Here is a 13,795-nt window from a genome sequence, read left to right on the forward strand (position 1 = left end):
TCCCCCTTCAGCCCCCCCTCCCTTCTCCCCCTCCCCCTTCTCCCCCCTCCCCCTTCTCCCCTTCTCCCCCATCCCTCCCCCTCCCCCCACTGTCAGAAACACAGACACTGACAGACAGAGAATGAGAGACACACACAGACAGAGAGACAGAGACACACTGGGGGGGGCTCCCGGTGCTGCAGTCGGTAAGTAGAAAATGTTTTATTTATTGATTTAAAAAAAAAAATTATTTCTTATTAATTTTTTTTGATTGATTTATTGGTTGATTTATTGATGTATTTATCATTTATTATTGATGATGGCTCTTTATTTGTAAAACTGAAGTGTTTAATGTTTGTAAACTTCCCTTTAACCCCCCCCCCCCCCATTCCCTACGCCTGATTTGTAACCTACGCCTGATTTTCTAAAGTGTAGACAAGGTTTTTTCGAGCGTACAAAAATCTTCGCTTACTCCATTCCAAGTTAGTTTGGAGTAAGTTTTCACTGACGAAACTTTGAAAACAGGCGTAAGTGGTTGGACACGCCCCCTTTTGAGAAAAAAATTCTGTTCCAAAGTGAAACTGTTCTAACTGACTAGAACTGGAGCAAACTAAATGGCGAGAATTCCGATTTCTAAGATACTCCATTCTACACCAGTTGCTCCTAAAAATCAGGAGCAAATCATGTCGAAACTTGGGGCCTAAATGTGTACTTTGCATCGGTGTTTACCACAGAAGAGGACTTTACCAAAGCTATGGTAAACAAGGAGCTTATCAGGATACTGCATCAGATAAAAATAGATAAAGAGGAAGTACAAGAAAGACTGGCAGTACTTGGAGTGGATATGTCACCTGGTCCGGATGGGATGCATCCTAGGTTGTTGAGTGAAGTAAGGGTAGAAATGAAAGAGGTGCTGGCTAAAATTTCCCAATCCTCCTTCGATTCAGGGATGGTGCCAGAGCACTGGAGGTTTGCAAATGTTATACCCTTGTTCAAAAAAGTGGAGCAGGATAAACCTGCCAATTATAGGCTAGTCAGCTTAACATCGGTGGTGGAAAGCTTTAGAAACCATTTTCTCCCAGATTATTAACACATACTTGGACAAGCATGGACTAATAAAGGACAGCCTGCCTGGATTTGTTTAGGGCAAATTGTGTTTGACTGAGTTTTTTGATGAGGTAACAGAGAGGGTGGATGAGGGCAGTGCAGTTGATGTTGTGTATACGGTCTATCAAAAGGCATTTGATAAAGTGCTGCATAATAGGCTTGTAGCAAAATTGAAGCCCACGGGATAAAAAGGGCAGTAGCAGCATGGATACAAAATTGGCTAAGGGATAGAAAGCGGCGCGTTGTGGTAAATGGTTGTATCTCGGACTGGAGGGAGGTATGCAGTGGTGTTCCCCAGGATTCAGTAATAGGACCACTGCTGTTTTTGATATACAATGGCCCAATTTTGTGGTGCGGATGACGGCTAACTGGCAGCATTCGCCGTCATTCCGCCTTTGAAAATGACCGCAACTTCGGGATGCGGAAATCCTGAAGTTGCAGTCTGTCATTCTTTGCTCCAACACAGGCTGTACAGGTTGGTGTTCCCCCACCCCCTCACCACACAGCCGGCAATCAACGTAATCTCTCAAATCAGGGAAACTGACCAAAACTTCGGCTCTTCCGCAGTAACGCTGCTGTTAAATTCCCCACTAAAAGTTAGACCGTTTGGATTAGGTGTAACTGGGGTGAGGACTGCTAAACAAAAGTTATGGCCCTGAAAAAATAAGTTTAATTTTGTGTAATGTCAAATTTATCCATTTCAATAAAAATGTAAACTTTTAAGAAACTTTTCCAAAAAAAAAATGTTACTTTTTTATAAGTTTGTTCATCGTTGTTTTGGTTTGGCATTCCTCATGTGAGAGCCCCAATCTTTGGTTTGCTCTCTCTAACATTTTTTAAAAGTTAGAATTTTGAAACCTTAATTCACATCCTTATTTACTGTCTGTGAGAATTTGGCGCTTTGATTGACTGCTTGTTGACATCACAGCAGCTCACACAAAGGGATTCCCACTGAACTCCATTGATTTGAATTACGTGTCGGAAAACCCATACTTCTCGACACAGAGATCACGAGATCTTTGTGCAAAGTTTACTTCGGGGCCAGCGGCGAAGACCTTTGCTTCACCGCTGACCGCAAATTCCGGGCCATTAATGCTTGGACTTGGGGGTACAGGACACAATTTTGAAATTTGCAGATGACACAAAATTTGGAAGTGTAGTAAACATTGAGGAATTTAGGAATTTAGTGTAGTAAACATTGAGGATCTACACATGCTGGTGGAATAGGTGGCCACATGGTAGATGAAATTCAACACAGAAAAGTATGGGCTGATACATAGGAAGAATGATGAGAGACAAGCTAAGTGGTGGAATTTTAAAGGGGGGGTGTGAGAACAGAGAGATGTGGGAGTGTTCGTGCACTAGTCTTTGACGCTGGCAGGATAGGTCAATAAAGCATATGGGATCCTGGGCTTAATAATGGAATTTAAGGCCTTTGCACCTCCCCTCCAGAGCCCCAGGGGGCGCTAACCGGGCGCAGACGACTTTTCGCCTGGACGCGGCACCGCTAATGACTGGCAATGATGACATCATCACTGTGCGCAGCGACCCGTTTTCGTCCTGGAGCGAAAATTGATGTACTGCCCCCTGAAGCTGGAGTATTGTGTCCAAATCTGAGCACCACACTTTAGGAAGGACCTGAAGGCTTTGGCGAGTATACAGAAGATATTTCCGAGAATGGTCCCAGGGATGAGGGATTACAGTGGATCGACTGGAGAAGCTGCAGTTGTTCTCCTTTCAGCAGAGAAGGCTAAGAGGCGATTTGATCGCCGTGTTTAAAATTATGAAGCGTTTAGATAGAGTGAATAAGGAGAAGCTCTTTCCAATGGCTGAAGAGTGGATAACCAGAGGACACAGGTTTAAGATGATTGGCTAATGAACCAGATGTGGCATGAGGTAAAACGAGTGGTTTGGATTTGGAACGCAATGACCGATAGGGTGGTGGAAACAGATTGTAGCTTTCAAAAGGGAATTGGTTAAATATTTGGAAGTAGAAATATTTCAGGGATATGGGGAAAGAGCGGAGGAGAGAGACTAACTGGATTGCTCTTTCGAAAGAGCCGGCGCAGAATCAATAGTCAAAAGGCCTCCTTCTGTGCTGTAGTGTTCTATGATTCTATGAAAACTATTTTCGGCCCATTTTATTTTAAATATATATCCATCCCCTAAAATAATGCTCCTGATTATGGCTGTTGTAGCATATATTAAATTACAGCGAGCACTGTTCCCACCACAAAACCACACACCTGCTGGGAACCCTGCCCAATGTGTCATCAATATTACACAGGACCCAATTCATGTCTGGAAATGCCTAAAGTGCTGTGATTTTGGGTAACAGCCCAAAAAAGCACCTGAAGGATTGTCATGTTTATTGAATCCCTTTAATCATCTGTTTGCAGCAACATGTACACAGTGCTCATTAGAAAGAAAGAAGACTTGCATTTATATAGTGCCTTTCACAACCACCGGACATCTCAAAGCGCTTTACAACCAATGAAGTACTTTTTGAAGTGTAGTCACAGTTGTAATGTGGGAAATGCAACAGCCAATTTGCACACAGCAAGCTTCCACAAGCAGCAATGTGATAATGCCCAGATAAACTGTTTTTATTATGTTGATTGAGGGATAAATATTGGCCAGGACACCGGGCATAACTCCCCTGCTCTTCTTCAAAATAGTGCCATGGGATCTTTAACATTCACCTGAGAGAGCAGACAGGGTCTCCGTTTAACGTCTCATCTGAAAGACGGCACCTCCGATAGTGCAGCGCTCCCTCAGCACTGCACTGGAGTGTCAACCTAGATTTATGTGCTCAAGTTCCTGGAGTGAGACTTGAACCCACAACCTTCTGACTCAGGCAAGAATACTACCCACTGAGCCACAACTGTCAGGGTATTACTCCTTTTCGTTAAACCACAATTTTTCTTTTAGTGGAACTGTAGCAGCAGAGCAGGCTGGTGTAGTGGGAGAAATTCAACATTGCTAGACCAAATTTAATGTGGTTCTAAGGGAAATGGAAGTATCAAAGTTGGATGTGCTGTTGAGCCAATTTATGTTTTAAGTGCATCTATATCCATGTAAGCCCCACCCAGATCCCCAGGCACTAAAATAAATTACTTTGTATTTGTGGCAACTTTTGAGTATTGTATGTTTAGGTGTTTTTGATCAATAGTGTTCCTCTTTGGTGTAGTATTTCACTGAGAAATGAAGTTCATATCATGGTACAGCAACACAGCAGTTCCAGAACTCAGTTCAGAGTCTTACGATGAAAAATGTGATGCAATGCCATGTTGCTATGGAGTTTTAAAGATTGGAATCTTTCCTAGAATTGTCTGATCTCAACCAATACCATTTGAGGGCCTCCACTGAATAAGGGTCAAAAGCTTCCCCAGACAGGCGGAAATTGGACAGTGACCCACCCTGCAATATGCATGTGCACTATCTGCTGGCTGGTACAAGATCAATACAATCTACTGCCCACCACCTTGCTTTGAGAATGGTGTGTGGTCTGGGAAGAGAGTGAATTTGAAGCAATAACAAGAGATGTTATTTGCAAATGGGGAAAAAAGAGAACCTGGAGTGTTAATGACTGCTGGTAAAATAAATTGGCTAGTGGTTTATTTTCAGCCCCCACACTCTATCTGAGGGCATTCTCCTTCGTGGGTGTGCATGTGCTGGAAGTCTGTGGGTGGCTCCCTCAGCACCCGTGCGCACAGTCACTGACTGACAGCCGCTCCAGCCAATCATCGAACACATTCACTGACTGACAGCCGCTCCAGCCAATCAAAAGTTTTTTTTAATAAACCCTTCTCTCCCTCAGGCCCGGCTAATGCCGAACCACGGATGTTTCTGGACCAGAGAGTCCCGGACCAGAGAGGTCCAACCTTGAATAACGAATAGTTGAATATACTAGCCTGGGGATTACTGAGAGTGATGTTATCATACAAGAACTTAATGCACTTATCATTGTTGTTAACCTGTTAATTTTAAATTGGTGAATCACATGATCACAATATAATTATAGATCAGGAAGGTAACTCGGCCCATCTTAACTTATCCATTCAGAGAAATCCTAAAGCACCCCCCCCCCCCCATTGTAGCATCCATTTGTTTCTTGATTGATTCCAGGGTTTTTTGCCTCCACTACCTTCTGGAAATTTCTTCCACACATTGAATGTCTCTATTAAAATAAGAGAGAAGAATTTGATATAATATCATTAAACATTTATACAGTAACATTGCTCACAGAAATGTCCAGACTGATGTGTTCTGCATGGTGTAAGCTTCCATATGAAGAGGCACTGTCACTTGATAAAAGCTCTTGCAAGTTTGGAGGTATATTGACAATCTAAAGTTTGCACTGCAGAAAGCACATATTATAATGCAAGCTTATCCCAGCATTATAACTTTCTGTTGAAATTTTAAAGTGGGTTTTCCCAGCCTACTTCAAAAAACCAACCTTCCGAATAAAATAAATGCTCCTTGTTAACTAAACAATTTTCCTTTGGCGCAGTTGGCTTCTGGAACTGGGCGAGGCCTTCTGTGTTAGTCACTGGAAACTGGCAACTGCAGTATGTCCTTAAAATTCCCATTTCTGTTTCTCAGATCCTTTTTTCTTTTCTCAAACTATATTCTTTTCCTGTCGCTGTGACCCTTTAATTATTCTTATCTACCGGCAACTCCTCTTGTTGCTATCTGCTTTGAACCCATGAATTATCTAATAGAATTTTTCTTATAGCCTTCCACTGCACAGGAAAATTCTTAGTACTTTCCATATTATCCATCTTTTATTGGGCTTATTTTGTATAGCCAGCTGTTCTGTTTTAGTAGTTTAACTGCTTTGCTCTAATCAGATTTCCTGTGTCTGCGAACAGACGCTTATTTTCCAGCAGTTATAGATTTGTGAGCCTCACCATTTTAAAAAACAGTGTCAGCTATTGGTGAGCCAAAAGTTTCAAAGTCTGATTGGTACAATACTATTTTAAGATATCCTAGACTGAAATCAATTCTAAAGTGCAGCAAAAAGGGAAAAGATTAGCCAGGAGAGGAGTGTGGTTTGGATCTTGGATTGTAGTTATTTACTGACCATTTTAAAGCTGCTGCCCAGGAGCAGTGTGCCAATATGTTGGAATGATGGGGTAAAAGCCGACTCTGGTCTTGTGGCAATGTATGAACAATATGGGGCAGATTTACCTGCTGTGCTTGCCATAAAGGAACCACCTGGGTGTAGCGTATATAGAGGGAAATCGGGTGGGAAGGATTTCACGCCCATGACACAGAGCTTGTCCAATTTTCTTTTCCTTTCAATAAACTGGACAGAAAACCATGTTTTGATCCACCCCATTTTCCTCCATGCTCTTCACCCAGGTGATCCTTTACATCAAGTACAATAACAGGAAAAAGTGAAAAGAAAAACAAAAAAGGCTTGGATTTATATACCGCCTTTCTCAACCACCAGACATCCCAAAGCGCTTTATAGCCAATTAAGTACTTTTTAAAGTGTAGTCACTTTTGTAATGTAGGAAACACGGCAGCCAATTTGCGCACAGCAAGCTCTCACAAACTGCAGCATGATGATGAGCAGATAATCTGTAGTTATGTTGGTTGAGGGATAAATATTGGCCTGGACTCTTGGGAGAATTCCCCTGCTGCTCTTCGAAATAGTGAAATGGGATCTTTTGCATCCACCTGAGAGAGCAGATGGGGCCTCGGTTTAATGTCTCATTTGAAATGACGGCACCTGCAACAGTGCAGCACTCCCTCAGCACTGCACTGGAGTGTCAGCTTAGATTTTTCTGCTCAAGTCTCAGGAATGAAACTTGAACCCACAACCTTCTGACTCCAAGGCGAGTGTGCTACCCACTGAGCCACAGCTGACCTTCAGAGTGCCCTGATTTAAACTTGTATCGAACCTTGGTTAGACCACACTTAGTGTCCTGTGAACATTTCTGGTTTCCATATTATAAAAAGGATATAGAGGCACTGGAGAAGTGCAAAAAAGATTCACAAGGATGATACCAGAACTGAGAAGATACACTTATCAGGATAGGCTGATCAGACTGGGTCTCTTTTCTCTAGGTGACCTAGAGGTCTTTAAAATTATGAAGGGGTTTGGTAAGGTAGATGTAGATATTTCCACTTGTGGGAGAGACCAAAACTAGGGTCCATAAATATAAAATAGCCAGCAATAAATCCAATAAGACATTCAAGAGAAACTAATTTATCCAAAGAATGGTAAGAAGATGGAACTCACTAACATAAGGAGTAGTTGAGGCAAATAGCATAGATGCATTTCAAGCGAAGCTAGATAGTAGGGAGAAGAGAAAAGAAGGATATGCTGATAGAGGAGGCTTCTGTGGAGCACAAATGCTGGCATAGATCAGTCTGTTCCTGTGCTATAGATTCTACATAATTCTATGGAAATTGGTAGTAAATATCTAAAATAATTTTAGAAGATATTGATATTGCAATATTGTCACTACGTTTATGTAGTATTAATTTAGTGTATATTTAGTATTAATAATATGGAATAGGCAAAACATTGCATTCAAGCCAATACACTTTAATTTTCTAATATGCTTCTTGTGTGATACTCATGGTTCATTAGCCCTTAAATTCCTGGGCCCTGGCAGTGCAAAGCTGCCATTATTTTGCTGGATGTGGGAGGAAGTTTGGGCAGGACCTGGTCACATCCGATCAGCCACCCATTTTCGGCCCATTCAACATCTGCGGAAGTAAGTCAAGTACTTCTTGCTTATTCTGCCTTCCATGCAGACATCACAGAAAGAGGTGGGGCTCATAGCATGATGTCATCCACCAGAAATCACACCAGTTGTGACTCAACTTACTCCCATACTAGCATGCCAGGACTTGATCCTACTAGAATTTAACTGGCCAGATTCAGCTTTGTGCAAGATTTACAGCTGTGTATAGGAGTTCTATCAATGAAACTCTTTCACCTAAGATAATAAGATTCTTTCTATATTATACACAATAAAAGTTTCGAGTCACAGACCGAGCCTGCAGACACCGTAGTGGAATAAAGTTTTGATGAGAGACCGAAACGGTCAGTATACGACTTTTGTAATTCTAACTTACGTTGTTTAAAAAAAGCTTGGAAAGATACTATAAGACAGGCAGAAGTTCTACACTGCCCCAGATCCACCCCAGGAATTTGTTGGCTTTACTTTTCAACATCAGCACCATCCATAAGAACGTTAGAAATAGGAGCAGGAATAGGCTACCTGGCCCTTCGGTAAGATCAGAGCTGTTCTTCTTCCTTAAGTCCACCTACCCACACTATCCCCATATCCCTTGATTCCCTTAGTATCCAAAAATCTGTCAATCTCTGTCTTGAATATACTCAACAACTTAGCATTCCCGGGGGTAGAGAATTCCAAAGATTCACTACCCTTTGAGTGAAGAAATTTCTCCTCATCTCAGTCTAAATGACCGACCCCTTATTTTGAGACTGTGACCCCCCTAGTTCTAGACTCCCGAGCCAGAGAAACAACTTCCCTGCATCTACCCCGTCAAGCCACTTAAAAATGTTATATGCTTCAATGTGATCATCACTCATTCTTCTAAACTCTAGTAAATATAGGCCTAGTCTTCTCAATCTATCCTCATAGGACAATCTCCCCCATCTTGGGAATCAGTTTAGTGAATCTATGTTGCACTCCCTCTATGACAAGTATATCCTTCCTTAGATAAGGTGACCAAAACTGTGCACAGTACTCCAGGTGTGGTCTCATCAAGGCCCTATATAATTGCAGTAAGACTTCGGAACTCTTGTACTCCAATCCTTTTATAATAAAGGCTAACATACCATTTGCTTGCTGAACCTGCCTATTAACTTTCTGTGATTCATGTACAAGGACACCCAGGTCCCTCTGAACACCAACATTTCCCAATCTCTTACCATTTTATAAAATACTCTGCTTTTCTATCTTTCCTACCAAAGTGGAGAACTTCACATTTCACTACATTATATTTCATCTGCCATGTTCTTGCACACTCACTTAATCTATCTATATCCTTTTGCAGCCTCTTTGCGTCCTCCTCACAACTTAATTTCCCACCTAGCTTTGTATCGTCAGCAAACTTGGAAACATTGCACTCAGTCCCCGCATCCAAGTCATTGATATAGATTGTAAATAGCTGAGGCCCAAGCACTGATCTTTGTAGTACACTGATTGCAGCCTGCCAACCTCAAAATGACCCGTTTATTCCTACTCTCTGCTTTATGTCCATTAACCAATCCTCAATCCATGATAATATATTACCCTCAATCCCATGAGCACTCATTTTGTGCAATAACCTCTTGTTCAGCACCTTATTGAATGCTTTTTGAAAACTAAATACATTTCATCTACTGGTTCCCCCTTATCTACCTTGCCCTGATATCAAGGGCAGTCACTCCGACTTCACCTCTGGAAATCAGCTTTTTTGTCTATGTTTGGACCAAGGCTGCAACGAGGTCTGGAGTCGAGTGGTCCTCGCAGAACCCAAACTGAGCATTGGTGAGCAGGTTATTGGTGAGTAAATGCTGCTTGATAGCACTGTTGACTTTGCCATTTCTAAATTCTCCAACAACAATTCACAACTTGAAGGAATGAGATTCCAACTTTATAGTCGTTCAGTTTCTGGGCAGGAGAGATTGATAGGCAGTCATTAACACGTATCAAGTTGTTAAAAGGGCACTTGCGCTGATAATTTATGAACTTAACTTCCTGTGGCGAATTTGATGAACAATTAATGTGCAATTGCAGAAACTTCTAGAAACTCTGGGGGAGATTGGAACAGCTCAATTCGGCCAGCAACTTTTGTTGATTCAGAATTGATGGGGTATCTCTTCATCGCTACAAGTTGCTAAAGATGTGGAGATATCTGTGCCACTTGTCTTCCCCATTCTCCAAACCCTGACTCTAAAAGGCACGTAACAGTGACCCATCATATATACTTACAACTTTTGTACACTGCCAGTGTAGATTCAACCTCTGTTTCTACTGTAGAATTTGGAACAATTTAGAACCACTGAGAATGGAGCTGCTTTTATGAGCTGATTACCTTCTTACAGCCTATGCAGTGTGTACACTGGGACAATGCAGATTGGCCCAGAGTCTTGTGTAATGGTGAGATCAGCGACATACACCAAAAATCTAGAGATCTAGCCGTAAGTAAAGAAGTTATGCTATACCTTTATAAATCACTAGTTCGGCCCCAACTGGAGTATTGTGTCCATTTCTGGGCACAACACTTTAGGAACGATGTCAAGGGTGCAGAAGAGATTTACCAGAATGGTACCCAGGGATGAGGGACTTCGGTTATGTGGAGAGACTGGAGAAACTGGGGTTGTTGTCCTTAGAACAGAGAAGGCTAAGAGGAGATTTGATAGAGGTGTTTAAAATCTAGAAGGGAGATAGAGCATGTCCAGAGAACTATTGACCAGTCAGCTTAACATTGGTAGTAGGAAAAACAATGGAATCCTTACTAAAAAAGAAAATAAGAAAAACATCTAATAGCCAAAACTGTAGATGAATTGTCAGCATGGATTTCAAAAGGGAAAGGCTTGCCTGGCCAACCTTGCTGAATTCTTTGAAGAGGTAACACAGAGAATAAAAAAGAGTAATGCGGGAGGCCGGGTGCTTCAGGGGCGATACTTAAAGGCAAGGTGGCTGAGGTAAGTAAAAAAATTTACCATCTCTCTTGCAGGTTTTCCGGCAGTCTTTTCCCGCGATCGATCTGCTTGAGTGCCAGACTGATCGGGCAGGATTGTGGCTGTTGTCGTGGAGAAGGTGTAAGCCTTTTTTTTTTGCAGAGCCTGCAGCAATGGCCCTTCCCTTTAAGAGAGGGAAGGAGCCTTTCAACGTGCCCAGTGTGCAGCGCTGCTCCATTCACCGTCCCGCCTGCTGCCGTTTACGCTCCAGGAAGGAAGTGGAACACCTGATTTAGCACAAACCGGCAACATTTTTTTTCAAGTAGCAAAAGATTAGCGCCTGGTGCTCCCGAATTGCTTCCCCTGTGGAATCCAAGTCATTCTGTGTAGAAGGTTCAGAGGAAATTTAATAGATGTGGTCAAAGTGATGAAGGGTTTCCAGTGGCAGAAGGGTCGGTAACCAGAAAACACAGATTTAAGGTGATTGGCAAAAGACTCACAAGTGAGAGGAGGAGAAATCTTTTTACAAAGCGAGTTGTGATCTGGAATGCGCTGCCTGAAAGGGTGGTGGAAGCAGATTCAATAGTAACTTTCAAAATGGAATTGGATAAATACTTGAGGGGATAAAATTGCAGGGCTATGGGAAAGGAGCAGGGGGGGAGAGATTGGATAGCTCTTTCAAATGAGCCGGCCAATGGGCCGAATTGCCACCTCCTGTACTGTAAGAGTTTGATAACTTCCTCCGTATTTTCTTGCATTTCTGATTAGAATACGCTGCAGCGAGCGTGATGGGAGTTGGAAGTGGCACAGCGAATGTACTTCACCTTCATGGAGACAGGGATTAGCTGCTAGAAATAGCGACAGGAATTTTCCAAAGCGTCCTCATCTACACAGTTAATGATTGGACAGAAGCAGCTTGAGGCTCCAATTAATTCCAGGCCCTTTCTAATGTTGAGCAAGGGTGAAGGAATTTATATTAGATTGACAGGTCCCGGGTACAGAATATTTCAGTCTAATACGAGGGAAAAGCTGGAGCCAGCTTTACTGACTTTGTACCAGTATTCTTTGTAAGCGTTTTTGCTGCACCTTCCTGCGCCGTTTATTTGTGTTTCTGCCGTTGTTTCAAAACATTTATACTCTTCATAGCAGCAATCAATGCTTAAGGAGAAGCATTGCTAAAAAAATATTTAATGTGACAATGCAATGATTTATAAACCTGTCTTTTAGCAAGTCCTGATCGACAGACACATTTGTGCATTATTTAAATGCTAGCAGAGAATACACTAAAAGTCAAAGGCCTGTAGTTTGCGGTTAGCGACGAAACAAAGGCGTTTGCCGCTGACCCCGAAGAAAGTTTACCAAAAAAGATTTTGCCATCTCTCTGGTGAAAAGTTTGGCTTTTCTGACATGCAGTTGAGAACAGTGCAGTTTAGTGGGAGTTCCCGAGCGCGAGCTGCTGTGGTGTTAACAAGCTGTCTAATCAGCCAATCACAGCGCAGAATTCTCACAGACAGTGAAACAGGAAGTGAAGAAGCTCCTTTTATTCTGACTTTTTTTTAGAAACATTATAGAGAGCAAAACAAAGATTGGGGCTCTCACATGGGGAAAAGGTAAACCTGAAATAAACATGAACAAACTTTAAAAAAATATATATATAATTTTTCTTTTAGATTTTGTCAGTGTCACTGATTTCCCTGATTGTACTGATTGCCGACTATGATTGGGGGCGGGGGGGGGGCAGTGTGAGAGCAGTGAATGACTGACCACAACTTTAGGATTTCCGCGTTAGGATGCGCATGTGCTAAATATTGAAGTTGCGAACAGTTTCAAAGGTGTAACAGTGAGCGCTGTTCATTCGCCATTATTACCCGCCGGAAATTCCAGGCCGTTAAATCATGCCGATGCCGGGCCACTGGTGCGGTTATTTTTCTGACAGTCGGCGGTGTAAAGAGTGGCTTAAATGCAGGAAAATGCCAATCGTTCTGATTTTAGTGGAGGCGGAGTTATGATAATTACCTTCTGACTGTTTGCACCGAGAGTAATGGCGGCGAAGCGCAGAAGTCCAAAGGCAAATATGACGAGGTATAACTAATGGCATAAGTCACTTCCCTCATGTCCTCTTTCTTCTGCTGCATTCAGGTGCCCCCCCTGCATTGTAGATGTGCCATTATAATAGGGAAAATCCCCAGGAAAATCTGGGCTATTGTTGTAGACTAACGTGCACTGATGTATTTCTTGTGTTCTGGTTCTAAAATGTTACTTGTATTAAAGGCAATAAGGGTGCAATTGGATCTGGGTAGGAACATAAAACAGGCGGAATCGCATTGGTCACCTGTTAAACGCTCCGCCCCATAGTCGGTATTGGAGCTGAATATCAGGTGTGTCCTGTAACGGGCGACAAATGCCATTCTTCCTGTTTTGCATATCTGCCCATGTCCAATTTCATCCCGAATAAGTTGAAAGCCCTTTTCTACAGTGCTTTAATTCTATTTTGTTTTTTAAAATCCATACAGATTGTAGACCCACTAGCCAGAGGAAGGGCGTTTCGAATGCCAGATGACAGTGATGGCTATAGTGTTCCGCATACTCCAATCACTCCTGGTGCTGCATCTCTCTGCTCCTTCACCAGCTCCCGCTCCGGATACAACCGCATTCCAAAACGAAGAAAGAGAGAGTCTGTGGCCAAGATGAGTTTCAGGGCAGCAGCAGCTCTGGTAAAGGTAGGTGACGGGTGGCTTGGTCCATTAAGTCCTTTGGAGAATGCAGTGTAGTTGTGTTCCAATGTCACAAAGTAACCATAATATTGTCATCATCATAGGCGGTCCCTCGAACGAGGATGACTTGCTTCCACGAGAGTTCACAGATGTTTCAATGAAGGACCTGATGTTACAGTCCTGAACTCCAGTTGAGGGGGTGGAAGATGCCTGTGCGTGGATTTTTTTTTAACGTGGTGACCGTTGCACATCAGCCACCACAGGGGCTTGACAGAGCTAGGCCTTTATCCAGTGGCAAGGGTTGAACTAGGACAACTGGAGACCTGCTCTGCTGCAC

General features: G+C 42.6%; 1 protein-coding gene across 11 annotated transcripts in view; it reads left to right on the plus strand.

Moving 5' to 3' along the window:
* The window catches only part of rhbdf1a (rhomboid 5 homolog 1a (Drosophila)), a 346,823-nt gene that overhangs the window by 279,157 nt on the left and 53,871 nt on the right, over nucleotides 1-13,795 (plus strand). For all 11 annotated transcript variants that reach the window (XM_070901161.1, XM_070901163.1, XM_070901162.1 and 8 more), the window contains one exon: nucleotides 13,258-13,464. In XM_070901161.1, coding sequence (XP_070757262.1) covers nucleotides 13,258-13,464 — 207 coding nt within the window. The remainder of the gene's footprint in view (nucleotides 1-13,257; nucleotides 13,465-13,795) is intronic.

This window comes from Pristiophorus japonicus, chromosome 15 (assembly GCF_044704955.1).
Source record: "Pristiophorus japonicus isolate sPriJap1 chromosome 15, sPriJap1.hap1, whole genome shotgun sequence".
Lineage (NCBI taxonomy): Eukaryota > Metazoa > Chordata > Chondrichthyes > Pristiophoridae > Pristiophorus > Pristiophorus japonicus.